This window comes from Carassius auratus, chromosome 12 (assembly GCF_003368295.1).
Source record: "Carassius auratus strain Wakin chromosome 12, ASM336829v1, whole genome shotgun sequence".
Classification (NCBI taxonomy): Eukaryota; Metazoa; Chordata; class Actinopteri; order Cypriniformes; family Cyprinidae; genus Carassius; species Carassius auratus.
The window spans coordinates 4,227,053-4,239,889 of NC_039254.1; the positions used below are offsets into that span (position 1 = coordinate 4,227,053).

At 36.0% G+C, this 12,837-nt stretch overlaps 1 protein-coding gene across 1 annotated transcript in view; it reads left to right on the top strand.

Annotated features, from left to right (window-relative positions):
• The first annotated feature begins 6,470 nt into the window (after positions 1-6,470).
• The window catches only part of LOC113111545 (melanopsin-A-like), a 33,959-nt gene continuing 27,592 nt past the window's right edge, over positions 6,471-12,837 (top strand). The window contains exon 1 of the mRNA XM_026276362.1: positions 6,471-6,951. Coding sequence (XP_026132147.1) covers positions 6,808-6,951 — 144 coding nt within the window. The 5' untranslated portion in view covers positions 6,471-6,807. The remainder of the gene's footprint in view (positions 6,952-12,837) is intronic.

Below are 12,837 nucleotides of genomic sequence, written 5' to 3' on the forward strand. Positions count from 1 at the left end.
TGGCTTAACTTTTTAAAGCTGTACTTACTGCATGTTAGCTACATGTACTAAGTATTGTTTAACCAATAAATTATGCATAATTACATGCAAATAAACCCAAGCCAAACCTTAATCCTAAATCCTAACCATATAGTAAGTGCATGTTAATTAATATTACTTAGTATATAAATGTATAGTTACACTTTAACAAAGGTTTAAAAATTAAATTAAAAATTTTAACCTAATATAATATACAGTCATGGTATAAAGTTTTGGCAGTGACAAGATTTTTGTGTTTTACAAAGTTTGCTCCTTCAGTATTTCTAAATGATTTCCCCACGTTTCTATGGCATACTGAAAAACAATGTCAGTATTTAGTGTTGATCCCTGTTCTTCATAACCTCTGCAATTCACTCTGGCATGCTGGATATTAGCTTCTGGGCCAAATCCTGATTGATGGAGATCCATTCTTGCCAGTTCTCACAATTTGTGGGCTTCTGCTTTTCCACTTACCTTTTGAGGACTGACCACAGGTTCTCCATGGGATTGAGATCCGGGGAGTTGCCTGGCCACAGATCCAAAATTTCAATGAAATGATATTGAACCACTTCTTTATCACTCTTGCTTTATGACATGGTGCTCCATCATCCTGGAAAAAGCATGAATCATCACCAAGTTGTTCATGGATCATTGAAAGAAGTCGCTCTTGCAGGACATTTTGATACCATTCTTTATTCATGGCAGTGTTTTGGGGGAAGAATTATGAGAGAGCCCACTCCCTTGGCTAAAAAGCAACTCCACACATGCATGGTCTCAGGATGGTTCACTGTTGGCATGTCACAAGACTCATGGTAGCGTTCACCTTTTCTTTTCCAAACAATCAATTTCCAGATGTCCCAAATAGTTGGAAAGGAGCTTCATCAGAGAAAATAACTTTGCACCAGTCTTCTGCTGTCCAATCCTTGTACTTCCTGCAGAATTTCAGTCTGTCCTTGATGTTTTTGCAGATGCTCTCACACCAACCTACTGCCATTCCTGAGCAAGCTCTGCATGCTGGAGACACGATTCTGTATTCTCAGGAGGACTTGGTCCTGACGCTTACTGGACACTCTGGGACGTCCTGAAGACTTTCTCACTGCAATCGAACCTCTCTCCTTAACAGTTTAAGCAACAAACTTTGAAAAATAATTTTTTTTTGTCACTGCTAAAACTTTTGGCCATGACTGTAATCAGGGCCTTCACTAGTGGGGTGAAAGGTGGTGACGATTATAGGGGCCCACAGCTGAAGAGGGCCCCCCCCGGCGATCTCAACCAACTGGCTGAGGCCAGCCTAAAAAGACGCTCAGGGGTGCATTTCCCGTACAACGACGTAACTCACTGATTAACCACCATAGTACGATGCATCATTATGTAAATGAACTAGCTAGTCACGACTGTTTCACGAAACCATGGTACCTGTGTCGCAGATCCATAGTTCAGACTACGTTGGTTTGAGCTGTTGTTCTTCTTCTTCTTCGATCTAATGGCTGACTGGACCCATGAGCAAATACCGCCACCTATAGTAATTTGGTTTTATTTTCTCTTTTCTTCGATTTGAATTACGCTTTTGAAATTATGTTACGTAGGAGTCAAGTAATAACGAATCATTCATTTGTTCTGCAATACATTATATACACACACAAAGTTACAGATGTGCTCTTTTCTTATCCCAGTGTCAATAATTTCACAATTTCATGTAAATACCATGTCTTATTTAATATTGATAGGCCTACATAAGCACAGTTGAAAAAAAAAATGGGTTTTTAAAAAACTGTGTAGTGTTGTGGATACCTGTTTCTTATTTTGCTAAAATTTTCCTATTTAAGTCTCCTTGCCATTCTGCCATGTGTTAATGAAAATGACACGAAAAACCCAATTTTCCAAGGAAGAAATTGCAGTTCTTTCGGAGGAGGTGGAAAATAATAAAGTCCAGCTATTTTCAAAGCTGAAAAAAAAAATCTGGGCAGAAGTCAATCAAAAAATAAATGATGCTGGCTATGGATATGAACAAAGCCCGGAAGAAGTCAGGAATAAACAGAGGGACTTAGCAAGTGTGACAAAACGGAGGGCTGTGGCACGTTACGTAAGAGGGAAACAAATAAGACTGATGGGGTATCAATTCAGTTCCTCCTCTCCCTAAAGAGGAAGAGAAAGTTTGGCCATCCTGGGGCCTGTTGCAATGGAAGAATCCTTGGAGGTATAGATACACGTGCATCAACCATCAACTTTGCCTTCAAAGTTCAGGTATTTAATTTGGCATTTATTTGCATTTATTTGCAATCAAGTCAACGATATCGCTGTAGATGAAGTGACCCCAACTAAGCAAGCCAGATGCAACAGCGGCAAGGAACCGAAACTCCATCTGTGACAGAATGGAGAAAAAAACCTTGGCTCAGTTGGGGGCCAGTTCTCCTCTGACCAGATGAAACCAGTAGTTCAGTTCCAGGCTGCAGCAAAGTCAGATTGTGCAGAAGAATCATCTGTTTCCTGTGGTCTTGTCCTGGTGGTCCTCTGAGACAAGGTCTTTACAGGGGATCTGTATCTGGGGCTCTAGTTGTCCTGGTCTCCGCTGTCTTTCAGGGCAGTAGAGGTCCTTTCTAGGTGGCGATCCACCATCTGGTCTGGATACGTACTGGATCTGGTGACTGCGGTGACCTCGGAATAAGAGAGAAACAGACTAATATTAGCGTAGATACCATTCTTCTAATGATGTAGCAAGTACATTGGTTGTTATGGGAAGTGTTCCCGGTTCCGGTTTACCTAATTAATGCAACCTAAAAATCCTTTAAGGAATTTGGATATTAAAAGCATATTAGTATGTTATATGTGTAAGACAGGTTTAGGAGATGGGTCTTTAATCTAGATTTAAACTGCAAGAGTGTGTCTACCTCCCGAACAATATTAGGTAGGTTATTCCAGAATTTAGGCGCCAAATAGGAAAGGATCTGCTGCCTTTTTGGCAACGTATTTGAGAACGTAGCGGATGTAGAGGATTATAATGTAAAAGGAGCTCACTCAAATACTGAGGTGCTAAACCATTCAGGGCTTTATAAGTAATAAGCAATATTTTAAAATCTATACGATGTTTGATAGGGAGCCAGTGCAGTGTGGACAGGACCGGGCTAATATGGTCATACTTCCTGGTTCTAGTAAGAACTCTTGCTGTTGCATTTTGGACTAGCTGTAGTTTGTTTACTAAGCATGCAGAACAACCACCCAATAAAGCATTACAATAATCTAACCTTGAGGTCATAAATGCATGGATTAACATTTCTGCATTTGACATTGAGAGCATAGACAACATTTTAGATATATTTTTGAGATGGAAAAATGCAATTTTACAAATGCTAGAAACGTGGCTTTCTAAGGAAAGATTGTGATCAAATAGCACACCTAGGTTCCTAACTGATGATGAAGAATTGACAGAGTAGCTAATGATGCTTTTGGGAGACACACCCCAGGGCCGGATTGACGATTGATTGGTTGATTGATTGATCTTAGAGCTTAAGAGCGTTTTCTACGAGTAATTTTGCAATCGTTCGTTATTGTTTCATGTGCGTTTCCCAATAGTGCACTTAACACAGTTGCACGTAGCTGTGCTTTAAGTGCTACTTAGGAGTCGCTATCCATTTATCAAGTGCTGAAATGTAATATTATAGAATGGCTCTTAATTGTAGTACACTATTGTTTATTGACATTAACCTAATGCTGCATTCCAGACAGACAACTTGGATATAATAACTATAACACAATACAATATTATATTATGTTATAATCTATAATATTATACTTTACATAATAATATATAATATACTTTATATATTTATATATTATGTTAGGTAAAAAATGTTAGCCTGAATGCACTGTAAGTCACTTTGGATAAAAGCATCTGCTAAATGCTTTTTTCGGATCAAATACATAGCTGGTTTTCGTGCACTTCAGCAAGTCATTGATATATTTTGCTTTTGGGAAACAGACCATAATATTAAGATCAGTCGTATGATCGTTTTTACGAACTTCTTAGGCTTACAAAGCTTTTGGGAAACCCAGCCCTGGTCAGTTGATGGGCCACTGTTGTGCATTGTCACAAAAGCTTGTCATTTGCACATGTTTTTAAACCTTGACAATTTAAACATTAAAAAGAGTTTAAAGCATTCAAACACAAGACTTGGAAAAACTCAACTTGTGCGCCATTTTCAGTGCACACGCAGAGAGCCACGTCTCACAGACAGCAACACCGAACTGAGCTCTCCTTCTCCTCCTGCAACCTGAACAAAAAATTACAAATCACAATTTAAACATGCAAACAGAAAAAGAAAGAGCCCAATTCAGCCCCCACGTGGGGTGTTCTGTGTGCACAGGGCGCAGAGAGACGCATCTCAAAGCGCTTGAACACAGAATTTGCCTCTTCTTGCTCTTTTACTTACAAATACATAAAAATGATGTCAAAATGCCCATCTTGGAGAGCATACTCGAAATGTCTAAAGTGAAAGTAAACAGTGTAAAAAGAAATCCTATGTGAGTAGGATTTACTTGAAAAAAGCTTGTACTTTTTTTTTCACTCAGAAAAGGCTAGTAAATTTACAAACACTTGCCAAGTAAAAGCCTAAACATAAGTATTAGTAGGTTTAATTAGACATTTTTAAGTTAAGTTTACTTGGAAATTCCCAGTAAATTTAGTTGACTCTGTTTGTAAATTTAACATTATGTAATGCTTATCGCTGTGAAAAAATAAAAATAAATTATTTCTTTTGCAAATTTGGTAAAACTGAAGCATTGCATTAAACAAAATCTACGAGTCTATACTTTAACAATGTAATACTGGTAAACTACCATGCTATTGCAGCATGTGGTTCACTTGCAAACATGCAACTAGGCATGTAGATAGGCTGTTATCCTTTTAAACTAAAATGCCCACTCATTAAAATTAATATCCAAATGAACACAGAGACCTCAATACTTGGTACACCACACACAATGACGGTAAAAATCAGTGAATAGTGTTTAATTATGAATGGGTCATTTTGAGTAGAAAATAAACTCCATGTGTCACAAAACAGTTTGTTACTAAAATAAACGACAAATAACAACTAAACTAAACAACTAACAACAAAAACAACCATTAAACAGTGTACATTTTTAGTTATTCATTCCCCATTGCATGATGGGAAATATGGGATTATAACTTTGATATTTACTTAAAAAATCCTTGTAAACATAACGAACGGTTCCAAGTAAAATATACTTATGAGTTTAAATTTAATTTCTAGCCAGGCAGTTCCATTTGAATTTACATATGTATTTAAGTAAAATAAATAAAAATGAAACCTCAAGTATATTATTGAATTAAACATGATATTTTGAAGTAAAAAGACAAAATAGTATTTGTTTGTAAAATTTACTTAACTTATGCTATCTTTATTTACAAATCCAAAAAATCACTTTTTACAGTGTGTATCATTAATGTTAATCCAAGAAAATGAAAGAAAAAAAATCCCTCTCTGCTCTTGTCTGATTTATTTTGTATTTTTAACAAGAATTAATCCACAGTAAAACCAAAAATTATTCAGACACCAGATATCATTTTTTATTTAATTTGTTTCTAGTGGGTGCAGGACACTGAATTTAATTTAGGTTAGTGAGTATAGCAAAATTAAATAAACTGTGACATATTATAGCCAAAAATTCTTCAAACATTGGACTACCAGTAAAACTGATAAGAAAAAAAAATTAGGACCAAAAATTATTCAGACACTTTACCCTGACCATGTTTTACCTAAGTGTTTTTTCTTTAATTGTTAATGCGACCTTTCAACACCACAGACTGATCTACATTAAGCATTGCTTGGTGATTGGTATAATCTAATTATTAACTTAAATTTAACAGTTTAACAGCTATTCATCCTAATTTATTACATGCCTTTCAATCAAAGTTATCTGACATTATCAAGATGAATTTGTTCTGACACAGTTTAACTGAGTCATATTTTATTACCATTTTCTAAATTATATATATATATATATATATATATATATATATATATATATATATATATATATATATATATATATATATATATATATATATATATATATAAATTCTTTTTTTTTCGTGAAGATTATTTGGTTATTTGGTTTCTGTACCTCGACACCTCCAAACTTTATTTTTTTATGTTTGTGTAAATGCTGTAAGCAGTGGTTGTTCATAACATTTTAATTGTCAGCTCTGGGGTTCAAACACTTAATCAGCATTTTATAAGTGTATCTGTGCTGCTGACTGGCTGTTAATTAAAGCTGCTTCCGAATCTGAACAAGATGCGTGGTTTGAGAGAGAGAGAGAGAGAGAGAGAGAGAGAGAGAGAGAGAGAGAGAGAGAGAGAGAGAGAGAGAGAGAGAGAGAGAGAGAGAGAGCGAGCAGGGAAGGACTGAAGACTGAGCATGTTCAATTTCTTTATATGAACGTCCTGCTGGCACATAGTGTACACATATGGGGCAAACAGGCACTTGAGGCTTACACTTGTGTGATTATGAAGGGCTTAGCACAGGGCTGTTGGGGTGCATTTGGGATGTTTGAGTTTGCTTAACTGAACATCCCTCCTCATGCATACTGGAACAGGCACATGGTTACTGGCATTGACAAACTCATCACACACACACATGCTGTGTGCAGCTGACAGCTCAGCTCTAGGGTGCAGACAGAGAGAGGCAAAGGTATATATGGTAATGCTTTTTCTCAGAATTAAGCAAACTCTTTTTGCGTACCAAGTCTGAGCCCGTCTCTGCGCTGCGATGAACGCTTCGCGCTTGCTCAGCATGGGAATCCCCACTCAAGCCCCAAACAGCACCACGGTGAGCGCGAGCACTCTCGCCCCGTGGAATTACAGCGCAGTGAGCGCGCACAAGCTGATGGAGCTGCCGGCGCGGGCCACTACGGTAAGATGATGGAGTTTGTTTAATATACGTACCTTGTAACATTTAGAGGGGGAATTACGTCGGTCATAATGTGTTTCGTTCTTTAAGTCATTTAAATATTTATATTAAAATATAAAAATATTGGAGAGCTAGCGCCAAGAAGTCGTGCGTAATCAGTGGAGCGTTTGAGGGAAGCCTATCTGTTCCAACTAAACGTTACAGGCCCAAGTTTGCCAATTAACGCGGATGGCTCCCCAAAAGATAGGCAAAAGTATATGTAAGTATTTTAAATATGAGTACTGTGTTTAAAGGTGCTTTAGTATGTTTCAATAACCACAAAAGTTGCAGCTTTTTTTCCTGACGTGGTAACCATAGTAACAGTATGCTGATCGAGCGATTACCATTTGTACCTCGACAAAACATAAACCATGATTTTTTTGTATTTTTTATTTTTATTTTTTTTATAAATTACAAAAAAAAATTTGTTACCAGATTTGATGTTTGAAATGTCTGTCCGATATTTTCCCGCAATGTCTGTGCCAGCTAGGCGCCCAGTACGCGAGATGAACATCACATTGCGTCTGGACAAACTGCTGACAAATATTCCGTTTCTGTCTCTCCGCATGGATATGAAATGATCAAATGTTTTAGCTAGTCAATCAAACCTCACTGTTTACCCTCTGAGAGTTTTCGATGATCTTGGTTTAAATCCATATGTGATTCACAATCAGAAGTTTATCGAACCTTTCAGTTGTAACAAGTGCACGAGCCAAAGCATGTGATTAAGAGGATTAAAAAGAAAGAAAGAAAGAAGAAGAAGAAAACGATTAACCTTTGAACTCCAATAATGAAATTGTAATAACTTTGTTAAAATGGATTACATTATGTTTAAAAGGCCGTTTTTCCTTGCTGTATATATTAAGAGTTTTATGGTAGCACATTTTCAGCTGCTGCGATATCTGTAATAAAAGTATTGCAGTTGCAGGTACTTGCTAATGAATGCATCAGTGGAGCATGGAGTCCATTTGTAATGTATAACATGTCTCTATTTATTCTGCGCATTTATGTCCAGAGCTGGAGTTATTGTTTGACATCAGAAATACTCTCAAAAAGGTGTTTCTGTATGATTAGCCTATATTAAATAAAGTTGAAACTGTATTCATTTGTTTTTATAGATGCATTTTTATGCTAAAAGTTAAACAGTCTGTTTTTAACAATAATTGAACTGGTCTTCATTTCTTATAAAATCCAGACATATTTGGATCAAGTCTGTAAACTGTAGTCTATTCTGTATGGTGTCTTTGTGATGCAGTTGAATTGTTGCACGCTGATCACTAGAGCTTCTCACTATCACCCACACACTTAACCAGAGGTGATACAACCGTACAAGTGGAATTACTCAGCAAATGAGCACAATTTAGAAGACTCAGCCACAAACACACACATGTCAGTTAGGAAAGCAGGCAGTCATGTGGGAATCTAGCACATGGGATTAATTTCTTAGAGAAGTAAGCTATTCCTGGATATTTCCTGTTCGGCGATTAAAATGGGACATATGAGAAAATGAATTCAGAGGAAGAAAAGAAACAACAAAACAAACAAAGCCAAACATGCATAATGTAGTGCGTGGGAGCATTATTTGCATTTTATTATTTCATCAGATGAAAATTATATGGAAATCGCATGATAATGATGTGAGGTCCTAAAACAGAGCTTTGTCCCATGTGAGAGTTTTAAACCCAAATTTTACTAAAGCATACAGAAATGCTATCCAGGGAAGAATTTGCTAATTCTGTACTGCTCGTAGTCCTTTTTCATCTCTAAAATATTTATTTATTTATTTTCATTTTATAAATCAATAGTGGTCCAGACAAATTAAAGAGTATGTACTGTATGCATTGTGTCATATGAATGAGTGTCATGCCACTCTTCAAACAGAGGGGGGCCTTGTTCCTCTGATGAATCATGACTTTATTTGTTAATGTCACAGCTACAATACAGAGCTTGCATTCATATTCTGATGTAATGCGAATATAGAGCTTAACCTTTATATTTAAATAATTGTTTTAATCCATGGTTGTTGTTTTTTCACCTAACTTTGTAGCACTATGTATCATTGCATAATTGAATTCCTAACTGTATTATTGTGTCACTGTATGTTGTTAACACTTCACCTTTTGATTCCAAAAAATAGATTGATTCTAGTTTTTATTTGTAATATTTTTAGAGTGGCTTGGATAGCTTTAGAATTATAGAGTAAACCAATGTTTGGGAGATAGAAAATAATGCAAACATGAGTTTGAAGCAGGAGCTTGAAAGTGAAGGTGAAAGGTCATGTTTGTATAGGGACTTTAGAGAATAGGATGTTTAAAACTTGGCCATAGACATTGCAATTGTCAGTGAGGCTTGCACCGCTTGCCTTGAGCTTATATTGACCATCTGCATGGCTTAAACAGTTTTTGTGATGACAATTAGCCTTTTATATTTCATTGCATTGCATTTCATGAGCTGAGAAAAAATACTGAGAGATGGCCATGGTCTAAAAAGCATCAGGTGGAATCACTTTTATCTGTCTTTTCTTTTTAATTTTTTTTAAATATATAATTTACACTACAAATGACAGAGAAGTTCTTCTGAAGTGTAAGCTGTCTTTCCACTGACTGTTAAAAGCTGCTCAGTGGTGGCAAAAATGCATTTACACAGTAATTAAAACTATAGTCTATACTTTCATATAGGTGACGAGGTGGGTCAGAGAAGGCATAATTTAGTCTGGTTTTTATCCAACATTGTGTGTTCTAGACCAGCCTTAAAGTGCCCCTATAATTTGTTTAACACAGATCTATGTGAATGAAGCATCCTGCAAAGTTTTAAATCTGAAAGTGCAACGTATATAAAGTTATTGTCTCTCAAAAGAAAGAGTTGACTCTGAATCATTGAATGTTTTTAAAAAGAATCCCAAGCCCAAGCCATTTGTTATGCACGCAGACCCGGGAAAACTTGAAAAATTGGTCTTAGTGAAAATGCAAATACATTTTTCTGCCACTAGTTGCCACTTTTGGAGCTGTAAAAATAGCTGTTCCCCTGGTGACGGCTGTACACAAGCAGAACTGCTCACAAACACTGCTTTATCAGGCATTACAAGCATGATGCAATGGAAATTGACCAATTAAACCAATTACCACAGATTAGCACCACGCAAAGGAGGAGTTTGGAAAAATTTATCGTTGCGAGAATCGTTTGGGAGTCGTTGAGCAAGTCAAGGAAAAATAAATGCATATTAAGACAATAAAAATGTTTTTTTGACCTTGCATATCAACCTCTTGTTGGGGACTCCTAAAACCAAAATATGCAAAGAGGTTTCTGTAATACAATGAGACATTAACAAAATTGAGACAACATATATATTGGTCTGTTTCATATGCCTATCTCACAAAGGAGGAATAAAGCACTTAAAAAAAAAAAAAAAAAAAAATATATATATATATATATATATATATATATATATATATATATATATATATATATATATATATATATATATATATATATAATTATGTTTAGGAAAATGTTTTCTGAAATATATCAACAATCCCTGAAAAAATAAAGCCAAATTTATTTTTTAACAGAATTTTAAAGTACAGTGGTATTGACCATCAAGGACAAACACAAAATCACAATGAATGATGTTTCATTTAATTATGATTATCAAGGGTTTGTCACGTTAATGTTCAAGGTAAACAGTAGGAGGAGCCCGGATTCCTTAATAATGATAATGATTTTGACATTGATGTTAAAGCACTAGATATTGTGTTTGGATATTCACATATTTTTGTCATTTGTATGCATGTTTTGTACTTCAGAGAGACAAAGACAGTCACAATAAAAGCAAAAGAGAGTGAAACAGAAAAACATTTGAATCTGTTCAAACTCCAGTGTGACTCTGCAGTGTCCTTCAAGGCTTTCAAACATTAGTATTACATCTGAATTAAAAATTCACATTGGGGGTGGTCTTTATGTGTCCTGCTGTCTTCTGTCTGATTGTGTTAAGCTTAAGTGACATGCCTTGAAGGGACATTTAAGATCAGACCTGTCTCTCAGAGAAGACCAAGACTATGAAAATCTCACACCTTAAAATATATTCACTTTACAATGTGCCATATTGAAAGCCACATTAATGAATGAGTGGTTTGTTTTTCAAATTAAGCATTCATTGGATTCTCAATGGTCATGGAAGATACATATTTTATCGGTGTGTTCCCAAGGAATCAAGCCCATGACCTTGATGTTGCTAGAATTATACTGTACTGTAAATTTTCTTCCAAGTACTTATCACCTCAAGTACACTCTAAGCTATTCAACTAATCTTTGCAATAAAACACAAAAAGAAAAGATATTTAACCTTCTGATGCATTCATTTTTTTTTTTATTATAAAAGGGAAACAGATCTTAATGTTTGTTTTCACTTCTTGATACATGCTGAAAAAGCTGCACATCTGTCCATTGCAATAGATTTTTACATCGAATCTCGTTGGCAGGAATATCAGATCAAGTCTCCTTCTAAAATCCTATCATTAAATATTTGTTTTGTTTGGTATCCCATATCATCAGTCTTGGCTGATTTCAAAATCACTTAACAAGCCTGTATTTTGTCTGGTACTGGTATTATTTTGTATGATACTATTAACTAAAATTATTCTATTGGCCTGAGAGGTTGACAGAGGAAGAGCAGAAAGCAAGAGATGAAGTAATGATGCTAAAAAAAATGAGTTTACTGAAGAATTTGAGTTCACTATGGTAAGAACTGCCACTGGGAAGCCAAGAAAAGTGGGTCAGTCGTATCAGTTAAAGCATGCATAGATTTAAATCATCAGCACCTCAGAGCTGCACATTGTCAAAGAGCTGTTAGAAATCTGTCTCGGTATCCAATGTTTTTGCATAGTAATGTTGTAGATATCAATCAAAAGGAATTTGTGCAGTTTGATAACTTCAGCTTGAATTCAAGTTCACCTTCCCCCAGGAAATTTCTTTCAGCAAATACCCCCATGCTCTTTGCAGAAAGGTCTTAGCTTTGTTGGACAGACGGTGTAGATAATCTCCCCAAAAAGACTCTTTTTTTTTTTTTTTTTTTTAAGCAGTGGATCAGCTGTCCTTTATCACGGTTTCCGCTTGAGAAGTTTGGGCCCGTGGTCTCTAGAGATGTTCTTTTTCCGATCAGGAAACTGTCAGCTGACAGATTTAGCATTGATTGTGTGTGCTTTGCTTCTATTCAGACTTTTCTTCTAGCCGCAAGCTATGATAAGTGGAGCAGCACAGACAAACAAGTTCATTCAACACAATCTGTTGATCTCAATCTTGCAGGTTAATGTTTGTTATTTATAAAAGCTTTTAAATAATGCACAGTACAATTCAATTGTTTTTAATAGTTTTTTGTTTGTTTTTTGATGATGATGATTTAAGATCTTTGCGTTGCATCTGATGTGATTCTAATCAACTGCAGGCCAAAAATAAAGCACCGTGACATTGTTCTCTCCATGCTACGATTAGCTGATGGAACAATAAGCTCCTTGCAATGTGGCGAAATATCATTTATTCTTCTTTTTCATTTCTGTCTTTCTCTCTGTCTCTCTTTAAATTGCTCTCTGAATATCAAAGTGATAGTGACATTTTAAGAGCACTTTCCCATCTATTTGTGCCACAGAATCATCCCTCCAAGTAGCAGAACATGCTCTCGTCCAAATCCCTCATCGATAGACCTAACAGACAAGCACTGTAACGGCACTGACATATGAGGATTAAACCAAATATCAGCTCTGTCTCTCTAGATTAGGCAAAATGACAATCAAGGCAATTTGTAATGGACACTGTGCTGTGCCTTCCAGTGTCTACTTTCTGGATATTAGGGAAAGA